The 13,297-nt window shown below is 45.0% G+C and overlaps 3 protein-coding genes across 3 annotated transcripts; all 3 read left to right on the forward strand.

Annotated features, from left to right (window-relative positions):
- The first annotated feature begins 2,418 nt into the window (after positions 1-2,418).
- LOC116880983 (interferon alpha-1/2-like) lies at positions 2,419-3,024 on the forward strand. Its single transcript, XM_032880492.1, has one exon. It carries the CDS (start codon positions 2,461-2,463, stop codon positions 3,022-3,024), a length of 564 nt encoding a protein of 187 aa, XP_032736383.1. The 5' UTR covers positions 2,419-2,460.
- A 5,509-nt stretch (positions 3,025-8,533) lies between these two features.
- On the forward strand, positions 8,534-9,133 carry LOC116880984 (interferon alpha-1/2-like). Its single transcript, XM_032880493.1, has one exon. It carries the CDS (start codon positions 8,570-8,572, stop codon positions 9,131-9,133), a length of 564 nt encoding a protein of 187 aa, XP_032736384.1. The 5' UTR covers positions 8,534-8,569.
- Positions 9,134-12,292: 3,159 nt separating this feature from the next.
- On the forward strand, positions 12,293-12,954 carry LOC116881033 (interferon omega-1-like). The gene is given in 2 exon segments (XM_032880586.1): positions 12,293-12,679; positions 12,682-12,954. Coding segments are annotated over 2 exon segments (660 nt in total).
- Positions 12,955-13,297: the final 343 nt, after the last annotated feature.

Consider the following 13,297-nt stretch of genomic DNA (forward strand, 5'->3'; position numbering starts at 1 on the left):
CTCAGTGGGTTAAAGCCTCTGCCTTCGGCTCAGGTCATGATCCCAGAGTCTTGGGATCGAGCTCCCGCATCAGGCTCTCTGCTCAACGGGGAGCCTGCTTCCTCCCCCTCTCTCTCTGCCTGCCTCTCTGCCTACTTGTGATCTGTGTCTGTCAAATAAATAAATTTTTAAAAATCTTAAAAAAAAAAAAAAAAAAAGAAAAGAAAAGAAACCCCACAGTGAGATCCCCCTCCTCCCTGCCTCCTCAGAAGCCTCTTCTGCCCATTAACACACCTGCTTCCTTTTCCTTTGTGGTTTCTCTGACGCTTTTATTTCCAAGTACAAAGCCACTAACTGAAATCAAGAGTTGTGTGAAAGTTCTAGGTTTTTGGAAACTCTGCTAGGAGAAGCCGTGTTCTCTTTTTTTTCTCCCAGTGACTATTTTTAGACATGAGGAAATGTCCCCGCTGTAGTGATGTTAACAGTAGCTTTAGCAAAAAGGAAATAGAAAGCAGGATCATTTTACTGTGGCCTGTTAAAATATTTATGAAGGAAGAGTGCCGCCTACTGGCTATGAGGGACAAAGACAGTGAGTAAGTCTGGAGACTTGCTTTGTGCTCTAGTCAGAAGCCTGTCTCCAGGCAGATTTTTTTCCAGGGCAAAAAGGGCTCATTCTTAGAAGGAACTGACTCCAATAGTGTAATAAGCCAATTTCCATAGCTTTTGTATATTTTTGAAACAACATGCTTTTTAAAAAAAACTGGTTGGTTTCAGAGAAAAATTGAGTAAAAGATATCAAGGTTTTCCACCTACACCCTGGTTCTGTATCTACATCGTCTTTTGCATTATCAATATCCCCCACCAGATGGAAGAGTTGTTATACTTGCTTCAAAGTGTCAAAATTGCTTCTTGTGGCTGTGACCCAATCTGAAGTATTGCAGTGGTCTGTGGCTCTCCAGAGCTTGTCCTTGCCACGATCTAACAAAACCTTGGTATTTATTGTCTCTCATTGGGTTTTCTTGGGTATTACACAAGAAACAACGACACAGAATTTTTGGAAGATACACAAACTGTCTGCAGGATCAGGGCAACAAACCTAGGAATAACAGGAATAATTTAGGATTGGAGGAGTTTCTCTCCATCATTTCTCGGATCTGAGAGTCTTTTTTCTTTTTTTAACATTTTTATTTATTTGACAGACAGATCACAAGTAGGCAGAGAGGCAGGCAGAGAGAGAGAGGAGGAAGCAGGCTCCCCACTGAGCAGAGAGCCCGATTTGCGGCTCAATCCCAGGACCCTGGGATCATGACCTGAGCCGAAGGCAGAGGCTTTAACCCACTGAGCCACCCAGGTGCCCCTCTCGGATCTGAGAGTCGTAACTGGACAGGTGATCCTTGCTTACTGGTGAGCTACCATTGGCTGTCTTGTGGACGTTGCTTGTCTGAGCTTTGACGTGATGCGTGTTTGGCAATAAAGTACAAATTATATTTTATGACTTATTTCTACAAAACTGATCAGTAATTAACAAGTGTTAAACAGAAAAAATATTTTGACAATACCTTCAAGAGTATCTAGTAGCTGGTGAAGTTGAAAATGATTTTGTCATATGAGGCAACGTTAAAATTCAGTTCACTAAAAACACATGTTAAGAAAATAATTTAATTTCTCATTTGCTTTTAGCAATTTGGAATGATTTTAAATGTTTGAGTACACTGATCATTATGTCTTTTTAAGAAATTTTAATTTGCTTATGTACTTTATTTATTACAACTTATATATGTAAATAAATTATAGGTCACTCATCAAATTTACTTATATACTTAAGCATCAGTAACTTTAAAAGTTAACTTTTAGCTTAAAATTTTTAGTCATTCTTAACCCTGCGTGGGATAAAATTTACACTTTCTTTTTTACCTATAGAGAACAGATAGAAATACAAAACAATATATACTGTGTCTCTATGCTATTAAGTTTTCTTGGAAGTTTCAATTAAAAAACATCCAAAAGGGTGCCTGGGTGGCTCAGTGGGTAAAAGCCTCTGCCTTCAGCTCAGGTCATGATCCCAGGGTCGTGGGATCGAGGCCCGCATCGGGCTCTCTGCTCAGCAGGGAGCCTGCTTCCCTTCCTCTCTCTCTGCCTGCCTCTCTGCCTACTTGTGGTATCTGTCAAATAAATAAATAAATCTTTTTTAAAAAAACAAATAAAAAATAAAAAACATCCAAAAGACTCTGGAGGCAAGAGACCATACAGAAAAAAATGATACGTGGTTGAGAAACCCATACTCTAAACCCCAATAGAAAGTGCAGAATGGAAAGCAAAAAGAGAAGTAGAAAGTAAGGGAAACGTTCAGAAATTGAAAACTCCTGTGTCCCCTACTTAAGCCTCACACACAAGAGAAGATGTTCATGTTCAGAGAACCTAGAGCCACGGTTCCCAGACGTGCCCACACCAGCCAGGCCAACAGCATCTGCCGGATCCCCAATGGCCCTGCCCTGCTCCTTCTTGGTGGCCCTGGTGGTGCTCAGCTGCCACTCCCTCGGCTCTCTGGGATGTGACCTGCCTCAGGACCACGGCCTGCTGCACTGGAGGGCCTTGATGCTCCTGCGACAAATGAAGAGAGTCTCTGCTTTTTCCTGCCTGAGGGACAGAAATGACTTTGCCTTCCCCCAAGAGGTGTTTGACGGCAAGCAGCTGCAGAAGGCTCAAGCCCTCTCTGTCGTCCATGTGACGAACCAGAAGACCTTCCACCTCTTCTGCACAGAGGCCCCACCTGCTCCCTGGAACACAACCCTCCTGGAGGAATTGTGCTCAGGACTTTCTGAGCAGCTGGGCCACCTGGAAGCCTGTCCCCTGCAGGAGGCAGGAGTGGAAGAGATGCCCCTCCTGAATAGGGACTCCATCCTGAGGAACTACTTCCAGAGAATCTCCCTCTATCTGCATGAGAAACAATACAGCCCTTGTGCCTGGGAGATGATCCGAGCAGAGATCATGAAACCCTTGTATGCATCAACAGCCTTGCATAAGAGACTAAAGAGCAAGAAGTGAGACCCAATTCAACATGGAAGTGATTCCCTGTGACTAAAAACATTACACTCTCTGGAGTTCTCCCGTGTCAAAAACTGTCATTTCTGCTGTCATCGTGACATGAACCAAATCAATTTGTCACATGTGTTCAGGAGTATTAAGCCACATCAAGTCAGTGCTACAAACACCTGTTGCTTTCATATGACTATGCTGATCTACCTATTAACTATTTATGTATTTCACTATTTATAAGATGTAAATTATTTTTCATTGTATAATATTAGATGTACCTTCATTGTGGTTAAGAGAAATATATATGCTTTAATTTATTAATTTTTTATTTTTTTGTTAATTAAATGTTTCTACAGAAAAATTCTTGCATTTGTTTCTTATTGAAGGAGGAAACAAGTCTGATTACAACCTGATGAAAGAATAAATTGTACAACTCACTCACTCTTTATTTTGTGATTCACATTAGAAGTAAGGCATCAACTTCCTAGAAATCAGTGTGGATGTTGTCCTCAGGGTAAAGGCAGACATAAGAAATCCAATCCCCTGTCTGTATCTTTGAGTTTTGTAGAGATACCAACCTCTGAACAATAATCATACTGAAGTAGTATCAGTTATTTTAAAGGTAGAATGGAAAGAAGGTAAAATATGAATTCTATAAGCAGAAAAAGAAGCAGACACATCAGAATATAAAAACAAAAGCACTAGTAACCTTCCACATCACACTGGTAGCCACCCAAGTGCAAATATTCTTTACAAAATGGATCTTTGAATCTGCCATTTACAAGCCATTCCATTCACTTAAAGCCCAGCAAGGGAAGTGGGCACGTAAGAGAGAAAGGGACTTCAGAGTGATGCCTCAAGCCTCCCCTGGTTAAGGGAGAAAAGAGCCACACTGCAAACAAAGGTGGAATGACCCTAAGGCAGTAGTGTAAGAGCGAATATTGGTTAAGAGTCTATTTCAAAGCTGAAAAAGGCTTCAAGGAATTGCATCATAGCAAAGGGTGCCTGGAAAGGGTCCATGAAGCTGGGAAGTAGAAGGGTTGTGACCACGGGGACCAGCTGTTTTGACTGAATTACTCACCAGAAACCATCCTGGTGGCTGAGGAAAGGGGAGGAACAGAACAGAAGCTAGTGACTATAGATAGAACATACATCTGGGAGATTTACCTTCTTTGGGTTAATTAAACTTCCATGAAAAAATGAACAAATAATTGAAATGGGCGATGTCTTCTAATCCATGGAAAGCATATATAAAGGAAAGGAACAAAAATGAAAAGGCATGAAAAGAGTACGGGAACATTCTGCAAATGAAAACTATCCTGTTCTATTGAAGACTCATGAATAGAAAGAACTGAAGATGAATTGGGGGCCGGGGCACTGGTCCGCCAGGGCACCAGAAGCCCGCAGGTGCAGCACCCAGCCCCTCTGCGGGGATCCTGCTGGTTCCCCGTGGCAGCCTCTCATTCTGTGCTGTGAGCTGCCTCCGGGCCCCGGGAAGCTTCACAGGAGGACCTGCTGCTTCTGACACAAGAAGGATCATCTGTCCCTTCCTTGACCCAGGACAGCTCCTCTGGGACATGGTGCGTGGCCGACAGTTCCAGGAGGCCCGGGCCACCTATGTCCCCCATGAGATGCTCCAGCTGGCCTTCACCCTCTTCCTCACTGGGCACCGCCGTTTGCTGCCTGAACCCGACCCTGCTGGGAAAACTCCGCCCAGGGCTCCAGGGGCAGCCAGAACCCCAGAAACCTGTGTGGTACCTGCGACGGGTTTGAGGGCCCTGTCCTGGCATTGAAGATGTGCTTCCAGCAAATCCATCTCCATCTGAGTTAGAAGAAACACAGTGGCTGCCTGGGAAGGAGTCCAAGTCCAAATCAGGCGACCCATCTCTTCCAATTCAAATGAAGACATAAGGAAAGGGAAATGATAAAAAGGAAGAAAGCAGGAAAGGGACCTGGTAATGATAATCTTGACCTACAACACTAAGTCACATAGCCATGAGTTCCATCTTTCTAAGGACTCCTCTTTCTGCTTCAGCCATACAATGTGTTGAGTTAAGTTACTCAGCATTGTGGTTAAGATGTGTCTGTGACAGGACTGTCCCTAAGGGCCTCTCTCCACAGGACAGAGCTAGCCTGAAGTTGTTCACGTGTTCACGTACTGCAGGATCCTCTGGTTTCTGGATCAACACTGAACCAGTTGGAACATGTTCCTGACGTCACAGCTGCAGCAACAAGAACAAAACCAACAACCCCCAAATACAAGAAGACAGAAAACAACAACTCTTCTTAGATCCACTCACAGCTGAGGTCCCAGGGCCAGTCTCAGCACTTGTACCAGGAGAAAAAGGAGCGCGCAGACAATCACACTCTCCAGGAGCAGGCATTGGTAGGAACTCGAGCTGTTAAGGAAGCATGGCTCAAGGCTCTGTGTGCTTCCACTGGACAGTTACAACGTCCAGTCCTCCCTAGTCAGTGGAGCCCACAGGTTTGTGAGTTGTACTTTTGGAATCTCTGCTAGGCTGCCCCTGTGAAGAGCCGAGGGAAATCTGCTGGCTTTGCCAGCAGAGGGAGGGGGAAAGCAATCACTCTAGAATAGTCTGAGGCTACCTCTTCAGACGGTAGATGCCAAGGGGCTCTGTGACCAGGAGCCTGAAGGAGGGAAGTCAGGAAGAGGGGCCAGCAGACTTCCCACTGGAGATGCAGGGGTGAGTCCGGACTCTCCAACAATGCACGTCCTGGAGACATTAAATTGCAATGTGTCTTGCATATTTGGAAATCCAAGCACGGTGCTGAAAGTCCTTCCATCTGATGTGACTGTGGAATGAGAAGATGCCCTAAAGTTTCAGAGAACCTTTAACTTCTAAGGCTGAGAAGGAGAAGGGGAGACCCTCAAGGGAACAGAGATGGGGCAGCCAGTGCAGGTGGGACGCAACCAGGGAAGAATGATCTCCAGGACGTGTGGAAGAGGGGAAGTTTCATAATTTCCCAAGAGGAACCTCAGGCAGGAATTTAGGACATGGACTATAGGACTGTGCCCTGCATCTGGAATTCTGCTTCCATCTCCTTGTTTGATCATGAGAACCTCACTTGAGCTCTCTGCAGCTCAGTTTCCCCAGATGTAAAGTGGGGTGGAAATATTCCTAGAGCTGTTGTAATAATGAAGTGGCACATTTCAAAGCATCTAGTTTCTTCCATTGAGTGAGAATTTAACAGATGGGCAATATTTTCTTATGTTTTCCCTAAAAATTGATCTTCTCTTAACCTTTTCCCTGTAACTGACTATAAATGGCTGATCCCCCAAAATACCATTGGGAATAAAAAAACACCCATTGGGAACGGGTGGCCTATCCACTGAATGAAATTAGATACACAATAATGTCATATGTATACCTATACACTGTACCTATGTCCGCATACTCGATATGTTCTGGTACAGCACATTTCCCTTCCTCCATGCCTTCCGAGATCCCATCCTTTCACTCTCCAGTCACAGTGTTTCCCCCTCCCTCAGTGTAGAAACCTCCTGTGAGCTCCCCTCCTCCTTCCCTTCTCAGGAGCCTCTCCTGCCCATTCACACAGCTGCTTCCTTTTCCTTTGTGGTTTCTGTCTGGCCCTTTTACTTCCAATTACAAAGCCACAAAGGAGAACACTAGTTGTTTGAAATTTCCAGGTTTTTTTGAAACTCTGCTAGCAGAAGCCTTGTTGTTTTCTTTTCTCCTGGTGACTAGTGTTGACCTGAGGGAATGTCCCCACTGCAGTGATGTCACAGTGGCAGGAGCAGAGAGGAGACAGGAGCAGGAGGCTGCTGTTCTGTGGTCTGTCACAGTCTTTACAGGAAAGGCTGCCAGCCAGGGAGCAAGGTGGGCTAGACAGTGACCAGGTGTGCACACGGGCTCGTGTTGTATGTAGAAGTCTGTCCCTGATGGGAGATTTTCCTCCAGGCCAAAAAAGAGCTCTTTCCTGGAAAGAACAGACTCGTTAATATAATAAGGCAATGTCCATGGCTCTTATGTACTTTTTGAAAACCACACTTTCTAAACAGAGCAATTATGTTCATAGTAAAAGTGAGCAGAAGGTCCTGAGTTTTTCCCCATCCTCCCTGCTCTGGAGCTGCATGGTCTCTCCCCATTACCAGCATCCCCACACCGGAAGCAACACCTGTTCCAATTGCTTCCAACAATGTAACAAATAGTTTTTAGGGCTGGGAACAAGGCTTCAATATGCCAAGGTATGTAGTACCATAAAGCTCAACCTTGGAGTGGTCTAACAAAACCTTAGTGCTCAGTACTTACTGTCTGTCATTGGGTTTTCTTGGGTATTACACAAGAATCACAGTCATGGAATTTGTGGAAGATACATGAAATGTCGCAAGATAGTGCCACACCTAGGAATACCAGGAATAACATAGGAGTGGAGGAGTGTCTCTCCATCATTTCCTGGACCTCAGAATCTTACCTGGACAGGTGATCTTTGCTTACTTTGAGCTGCCATTGGCTAACTTGTGGACATCATTGATGTTTGACCCCTGTTGTGATGCGGGCTTTGGAAATAAATACAAATAGATTGTACTTTACAATTTAGTTCTTCGAAACTTACTCAATGCATCAGTAATCCTATCTAGTGCTAAATTTAAAAATATTCTGAGAATAACATGATGAATATCTAGCTGCAAGTGAAGTCAAAATCATTTTCTCATTGAGGCCACATTAAAATACAGTACACTGAAAAGAAAAATCCAATAAATAAGTTAACTTTTCATTGGCTATAGCAATTTGGAATGATTCTAAATATTTAAGTACATTGATATAATTATTATGTCTTTCTAGAAACTCTTACTTTGCATCTCACTTTTACATTTCTATTTAAATAAGTAAAAAATTAGAAGTCACTAATCAAATTTAGATATCCAGTGAAGGATAAATAGCTTTAAAACTTAGCTTTCAGTTGAGGGCACCTGGGTGACTCGGTGAGTTAAGCCTCTGCCTTCAGCTCAGGCCATGATCTCAGGGTCCTGGGATCCAGGCCTGCATCAGGCTCTCTGCTCAGCCTACTTGCCCTCTCTCTCTGCCTGCCTCTCTGCCTGCTTGTGACCTCTCTGTCTCTGTCAAATAAATAAAATCTAAAAACAAAAAAACAAAACTTAGCTTTCAGTTGAAATTTTTAGTCAATCTTAATTCTGAATTAAACAGAGTAAAATGAACTCTGCCTTTTTCAATCTATAAAGCAGAGCTATAAATACATAACAATATAGACTCTAGATCCGTGTTACCATGTTTTGTTGGAAGGTTCAATTACATAAATATTCGAAAGACTGTGACAGGAGACAGCAATAGGAAAAAGAAACAGTTGAGAAATCCATGCTCTAAACCCAAGTAGAAAGTGTAGTAAGGAAAGCAAAAAGAGAAGTAGAAAGTAAGGGAAACGTTCAGAAATTGAAAACTCCTATGTCCCCTACTTAAGCCTCACGCACAAGAGAAGATGTTCAGAGAATCTAGAGCCACAGGTCCCAGACGTGCCCACCCCAGCCAGGCCAATAGCACCTGCAGAATCCCCAATGGCCCTGCCCTATTCCTTCTTGGGGGCCCTGGTGGTGCTCAGTTGCCACTCCCTCGGCTCTCTGGGATGTGACCTGCCTCAGGACCACGGCCTGCTGCACTGGAGGGCCTTGATGCTCCTGCAACAAATGAAGAGTCTATCTGCTAGCTTCTGTGACAACTACGCAAACGACTTTGGCTTCCCCCAGGAGGTGTTTGACGGCAAGCAGCTGCAGAAGGCTCAAGCCCTCTCTGTCATCCATGTGACGAACCAGAAGACCTTCCACCTCTTCTGCACAGAGGCCTCACCTGCTCCCTGGAACACGACCCTCCTGGAGGAATTGTGCTCAGGACTTTCTGAGCAGCTGGGCCACCTGGAAGCCTGTCCCCTGCAGGAGGCGGGGGTGGGAGAGACGCCCCTGGTGAGTGGGAACTCCATCCTGAGGAACTACTTCCAGAGAATCTCCCTCTATCTGCAAGAGAAGCAATACAGCCCTTGTGCCTGGGAGATGGTCCGAGCAGAGATCATGAAACCCTTGTATGCATCAACAGCCTTGCATAAGAGACTAAGGAGTGGGAAGTGACACCCCTTTCAACATGGAAATGATTCCCTCTCACTGATAACATCACACATTCTGGAGTTCTGCCGTATCAGAGACCCTCATTTCTGCTGTCGCAAAGACATGAACAGGGTCAATTTGTCAAGTGTTTTCAGAACATGTCAACTCTACAAGCAGTAGTCGCTTACAGATGACCTTACTCGTGTCTATTTATCTATTTAAATATTTATTTATGTAAAAATTGATAAGCTTCAGATTTTTCCTATAATATTATGTGCACCTTTACATAGCAGAATATAATAAAATATATTTTTAATATATAATCAGTTTATAATGTTTTTCTTTGTGGAACTTTTACTACAGAAAGTGTTTTCAAAGAGTCACACCCGGTCTAATTGTGCAACTTAATTAGAAATTAGACGGCAGAATGCATTTACCATCATACTACATTAACATTGGAAATAACAACTGACTTTCTCTAAGACAACTTGCATGTTGCCCTTAGGCTATAGGAGATAATAAATATAGTCCTGATGTCTACATCTTTGGTTGCTGTAGGGATGGGAATCTGAAAACAATCCTCCTACCTAGTGTTCTAATGAAGAAGGAAAGGACGTGACTTCTCTCACCTGCTGCTAGAACGGAGAAGTTCAGGAAGTACACAGAAAAGCTGCAGACCCCTCAACAGGCCACTGACAGACATGAAGGCACGTATGTCCAGTGTCAGGGGTTGGTGAGCTGTCATCTTGACAAGAAACGCCATGGCTGAGGTCCACATTGAGCAGGCAAAGCCAGAATCAGAGGTGGTCACTCAGGGAGACCGTGTCGTGTGAGAAACAGACATAAACTTGATTCTGAGGCTCTTCAACCATTGAAGGGAGGGGAGAGAAGAGCCACAAAGGAGAAGGTGGACTCGTGGCCATACAGCACAGGGATAAAAGAGGATGCTGGTGAGTGTCTTTAAGGACGTAAATGTGCTTCGAAGACCATCAGCGGATTCCTGGAAGATATGGATTGAAACTGCGTGTGATGTCAGAAACACAGATGCCTTTGCTGACCTTCCTGAGAGTCCGTTTGGTGGGATGCATAAGCAGAGACCACCCTGGAGCGGGTGGGAGCATGAGTAAGAGAAGTCAGTGTGTCTGACTTGGAGAAGAATATTGCATGGGATCTAGGAATAATGGGGTTCATTATTCTGGGCATAATTTGCCCTTTTATGCCATATTTTTTTCCTGAGTGATTTCATGGAATGGATGTTCTAGCAAATTATGTTACTGTGTTTAATACTGTAGTTAGTGTAAATCATGACTTAATTACTTACAATGGTTTATCCTGTCTTGGTTCTTACTAACTTGCACATCAGCGAGCTGCTCGGCTTTAAGAACTCACTAGGCGGGAATAGATAACTCATTCAATCCTTCAAAAAATTATCTATGACTACGGATAAAATAAATGTTCCTGGAATGACTGAGACTGACAGACTTTCTTCAAAAATGAGAATGGGTAGATGGGTCAGGCATTTTCTTTCTTAGTATTTTAAGCAAAGAAAAAAATTGGTCAAAATCAGCTGAAAAATACAATATGAATCATGGAAATCCGTGGAGCAATAGTGAGTTGTGCGTAATTCAGGAGTAAAACAGATTTAGCAATTATGACAGAAGAGCGTGAATATTCACGGAACGCACGCGCTTAGATGAACCCTTGCCTTGCATCTTCCATAAGGAGCAGCTTGAATATTGTAGCTCTAGTCTTATTTTAATGCTGACAGCGATATATGAGGATATTATTTGTCTCTTCCTACAAAATTATTCAGAACTAGGTGTCCTCTGCTTTAGTAACTGACCTCCAAAGGGGAGATTAACAAGTCATGGATGGGAGTCAGCCATGAGAGTCGGGGATGGCTGTTTTTCAGTCTTGACACCTGGGTAGCTCAGCCGGTTGAGCATCCATGACTCTTGATCTCAGCTCAGGTCTTGAGGTCAGACTGTAATTTCAAGCCCCACATTGGGCTCCACGCTGGGTGTGGAGCTTACTTTAAAAAAAAGAAAATGAAAAAACTGGAAAGTAAGAGCTGTGGTGGCAAAATAAATAAATTCCCTTACTCAAGGTGAAGTGATTATAATCAGGTCCTTCCTCTACTTGGAGAAAATGTTCACCCTCAGCATCTGAGGGCTGTAGACACCTTCTTCTGGTCAGGAGAGGAGGAGGTCAGCACTGAGAGGGTTCCCGACACAAATACTCCAGGGGCAAGGGCAAGGATCTAGGGGCAGTAAGTGCTTTGCTAACAAGGAAACCACCTCCTGCACGGTAGAAGAATCTAGAAGAATCCTGAGGGACATGGTGAGCCTGTCGTCTGGGAGTGAGTCCAGGAGAGCCTGGGCGGAGGACACTCAGTCACTCCAGAAGAAATATGTTAGTAGGGGTGATAACTACCTTGTCAGTGAGGTGCTGCTGGGAAAATCCAGTCATCTGGAATTAGAACTTTGACACCTCCTCGTCCCGGACAAGAATCAGCCTTCCTCTTGGGGGCACTGGCACAGCCTAGGAGCAGTGTAGACAGGTTACAAAATGTCAGAAAGAAAGGACAGTGCCTGTACTAGTCTTGCCCTTGAGGTCCCCGTGAACCGTAACCACATGGATCTGCACCAGTTATTTCTAGAATGAAGAGAAACATCAGAGAAACCCATTCACTCATTACCATAAGACTTTGTTGTGAATATAACAGTAAATAAAACTCAGTCCTGGTTCTAGAGAACTTGTGTACCATACTTGGTCTGATCAGTACCTAACAAGATACAAATCCATAGAGAGGAAGGAGCCCATCTCCCTGTGTAAGGGAAGGAGGGTAAAACCTTAGTGCAGAATCAAGGCCAGATTTGTTCCTCACACAAAGAAGAGTAAAACAGGTATGTATGTCGGGGTGTGTGCATGAGTCCTTACATTCCTGCACCACCTCGGTCTTTAGGACAAAGATGTCTCTCATTTGACTGGTAAGTATCCACGCAGATGGACCCATCGGAAGTTTACTGGGAAAATAAGCTTCTGTTGTGAAAGTCATAGTCTAGTTTGATGACATCTTCTTAGACCATATGGAGACTACATAAAGGAAAACAAAAAATAGGAAGTAAAAGCAGAGACGAGTGTTCAGAAAATGAAATTTTCTGTGCTCCCCATTGAAAAGCTATGTGGCAAACAGAGAACCTCGGCTCCCAGGTTCCCTGCACGCCCAGCCTGGCCAGGCCTGGAGGCCTCATGTTCCCCACGGTCCTCCTGCGCCCTCTGCGCCCCGCCCTCGGGGTGCTCACAAGAGGCCCTGGGGGCTCTCAGGGCTATGTCCTGCCTCAGAGCCACGCACTGGTGAGCAGGGAGAACTTCGTGCTTCTGGGCCAGATGAGGAGACTCTCCCCTTTCTTCGGTCTGCAGGACTGAAAAGCCTTCAGATTCCCGCGGGAGATGGTGGAATGCAGCCAGCGGCGGGAGGCCCAGGCCAGGTCTGTCCTTCACAAGCGGCTCCAGCGGACCTTCAACCTCTTGCACACGGAGCGCGCCTCGGCTGCCTGGAGCGCCCCCTGCTGGACCAGCTGCGCTCTGGCCTCCATTGGCCGCGGCAAGATCTGGACACCTGTTTGCTGGGCGGGCGGTGGGGAGAGCTAGCCCTGGGAATGGACCGCCCCACACCCGCCCCAAAGAGGTACTTCCAGGAAATTCCTCTCCTCCTGGAAGAGAAGAAGGACAGCGACTGCGCCTGGGGAATCGTCAGAGCGGAAATCGTGAGTTCCTTGTCTTCAGCCACCAGCTTGCAAAGTAGGTTAGGAATTAAGGATGGAGACCTGGGGTCACCTTGAAATGATTCTCGGGGACGAATGTGCCATATGACCCCCACACATATGTCTGGTCACTGCAAGAGGCTGTCATTCCTGGTTTCATGTCAGAATTTATTGACTTTAATTCCGCCAAGTGTGTTCTGAGTAGTAGTAAGCAAGAACGTGTTTAAAATCCAGCTTCAGGGGGCGCCTGGGTGGCTCAGTGGGTTAAGCCGCTGCCTTCGGCTTGGTTCATGATCTCGGGGTCCTGGAATCGAGCCCCGCATTGGGCTCTCTGCTCAGCGGGGAGCCTGCTTCCTCCTCTCTCTCTGCCTGCCTCTCTGCCTACTTGTGATCTGTCAAATAAATAAATAAAATCTTAAAA

Source organism: Lontra canadensis, unplaced genomic scaffold (assembly GCF_010015895.1).
Source record: "Lontra canadensis isolate GAN:19392208 unplaced genomic scaffold, GSC_riverotter_1.0 scaffold70, whole genome shotgun sequence".
In the NCBI taxonomy this organism is placed as follows: Eukaryota; Metazoa; Chordata; class Mammalia; order Carnivora; family Mustelidae; genus Lontra; species Lontra canadensis.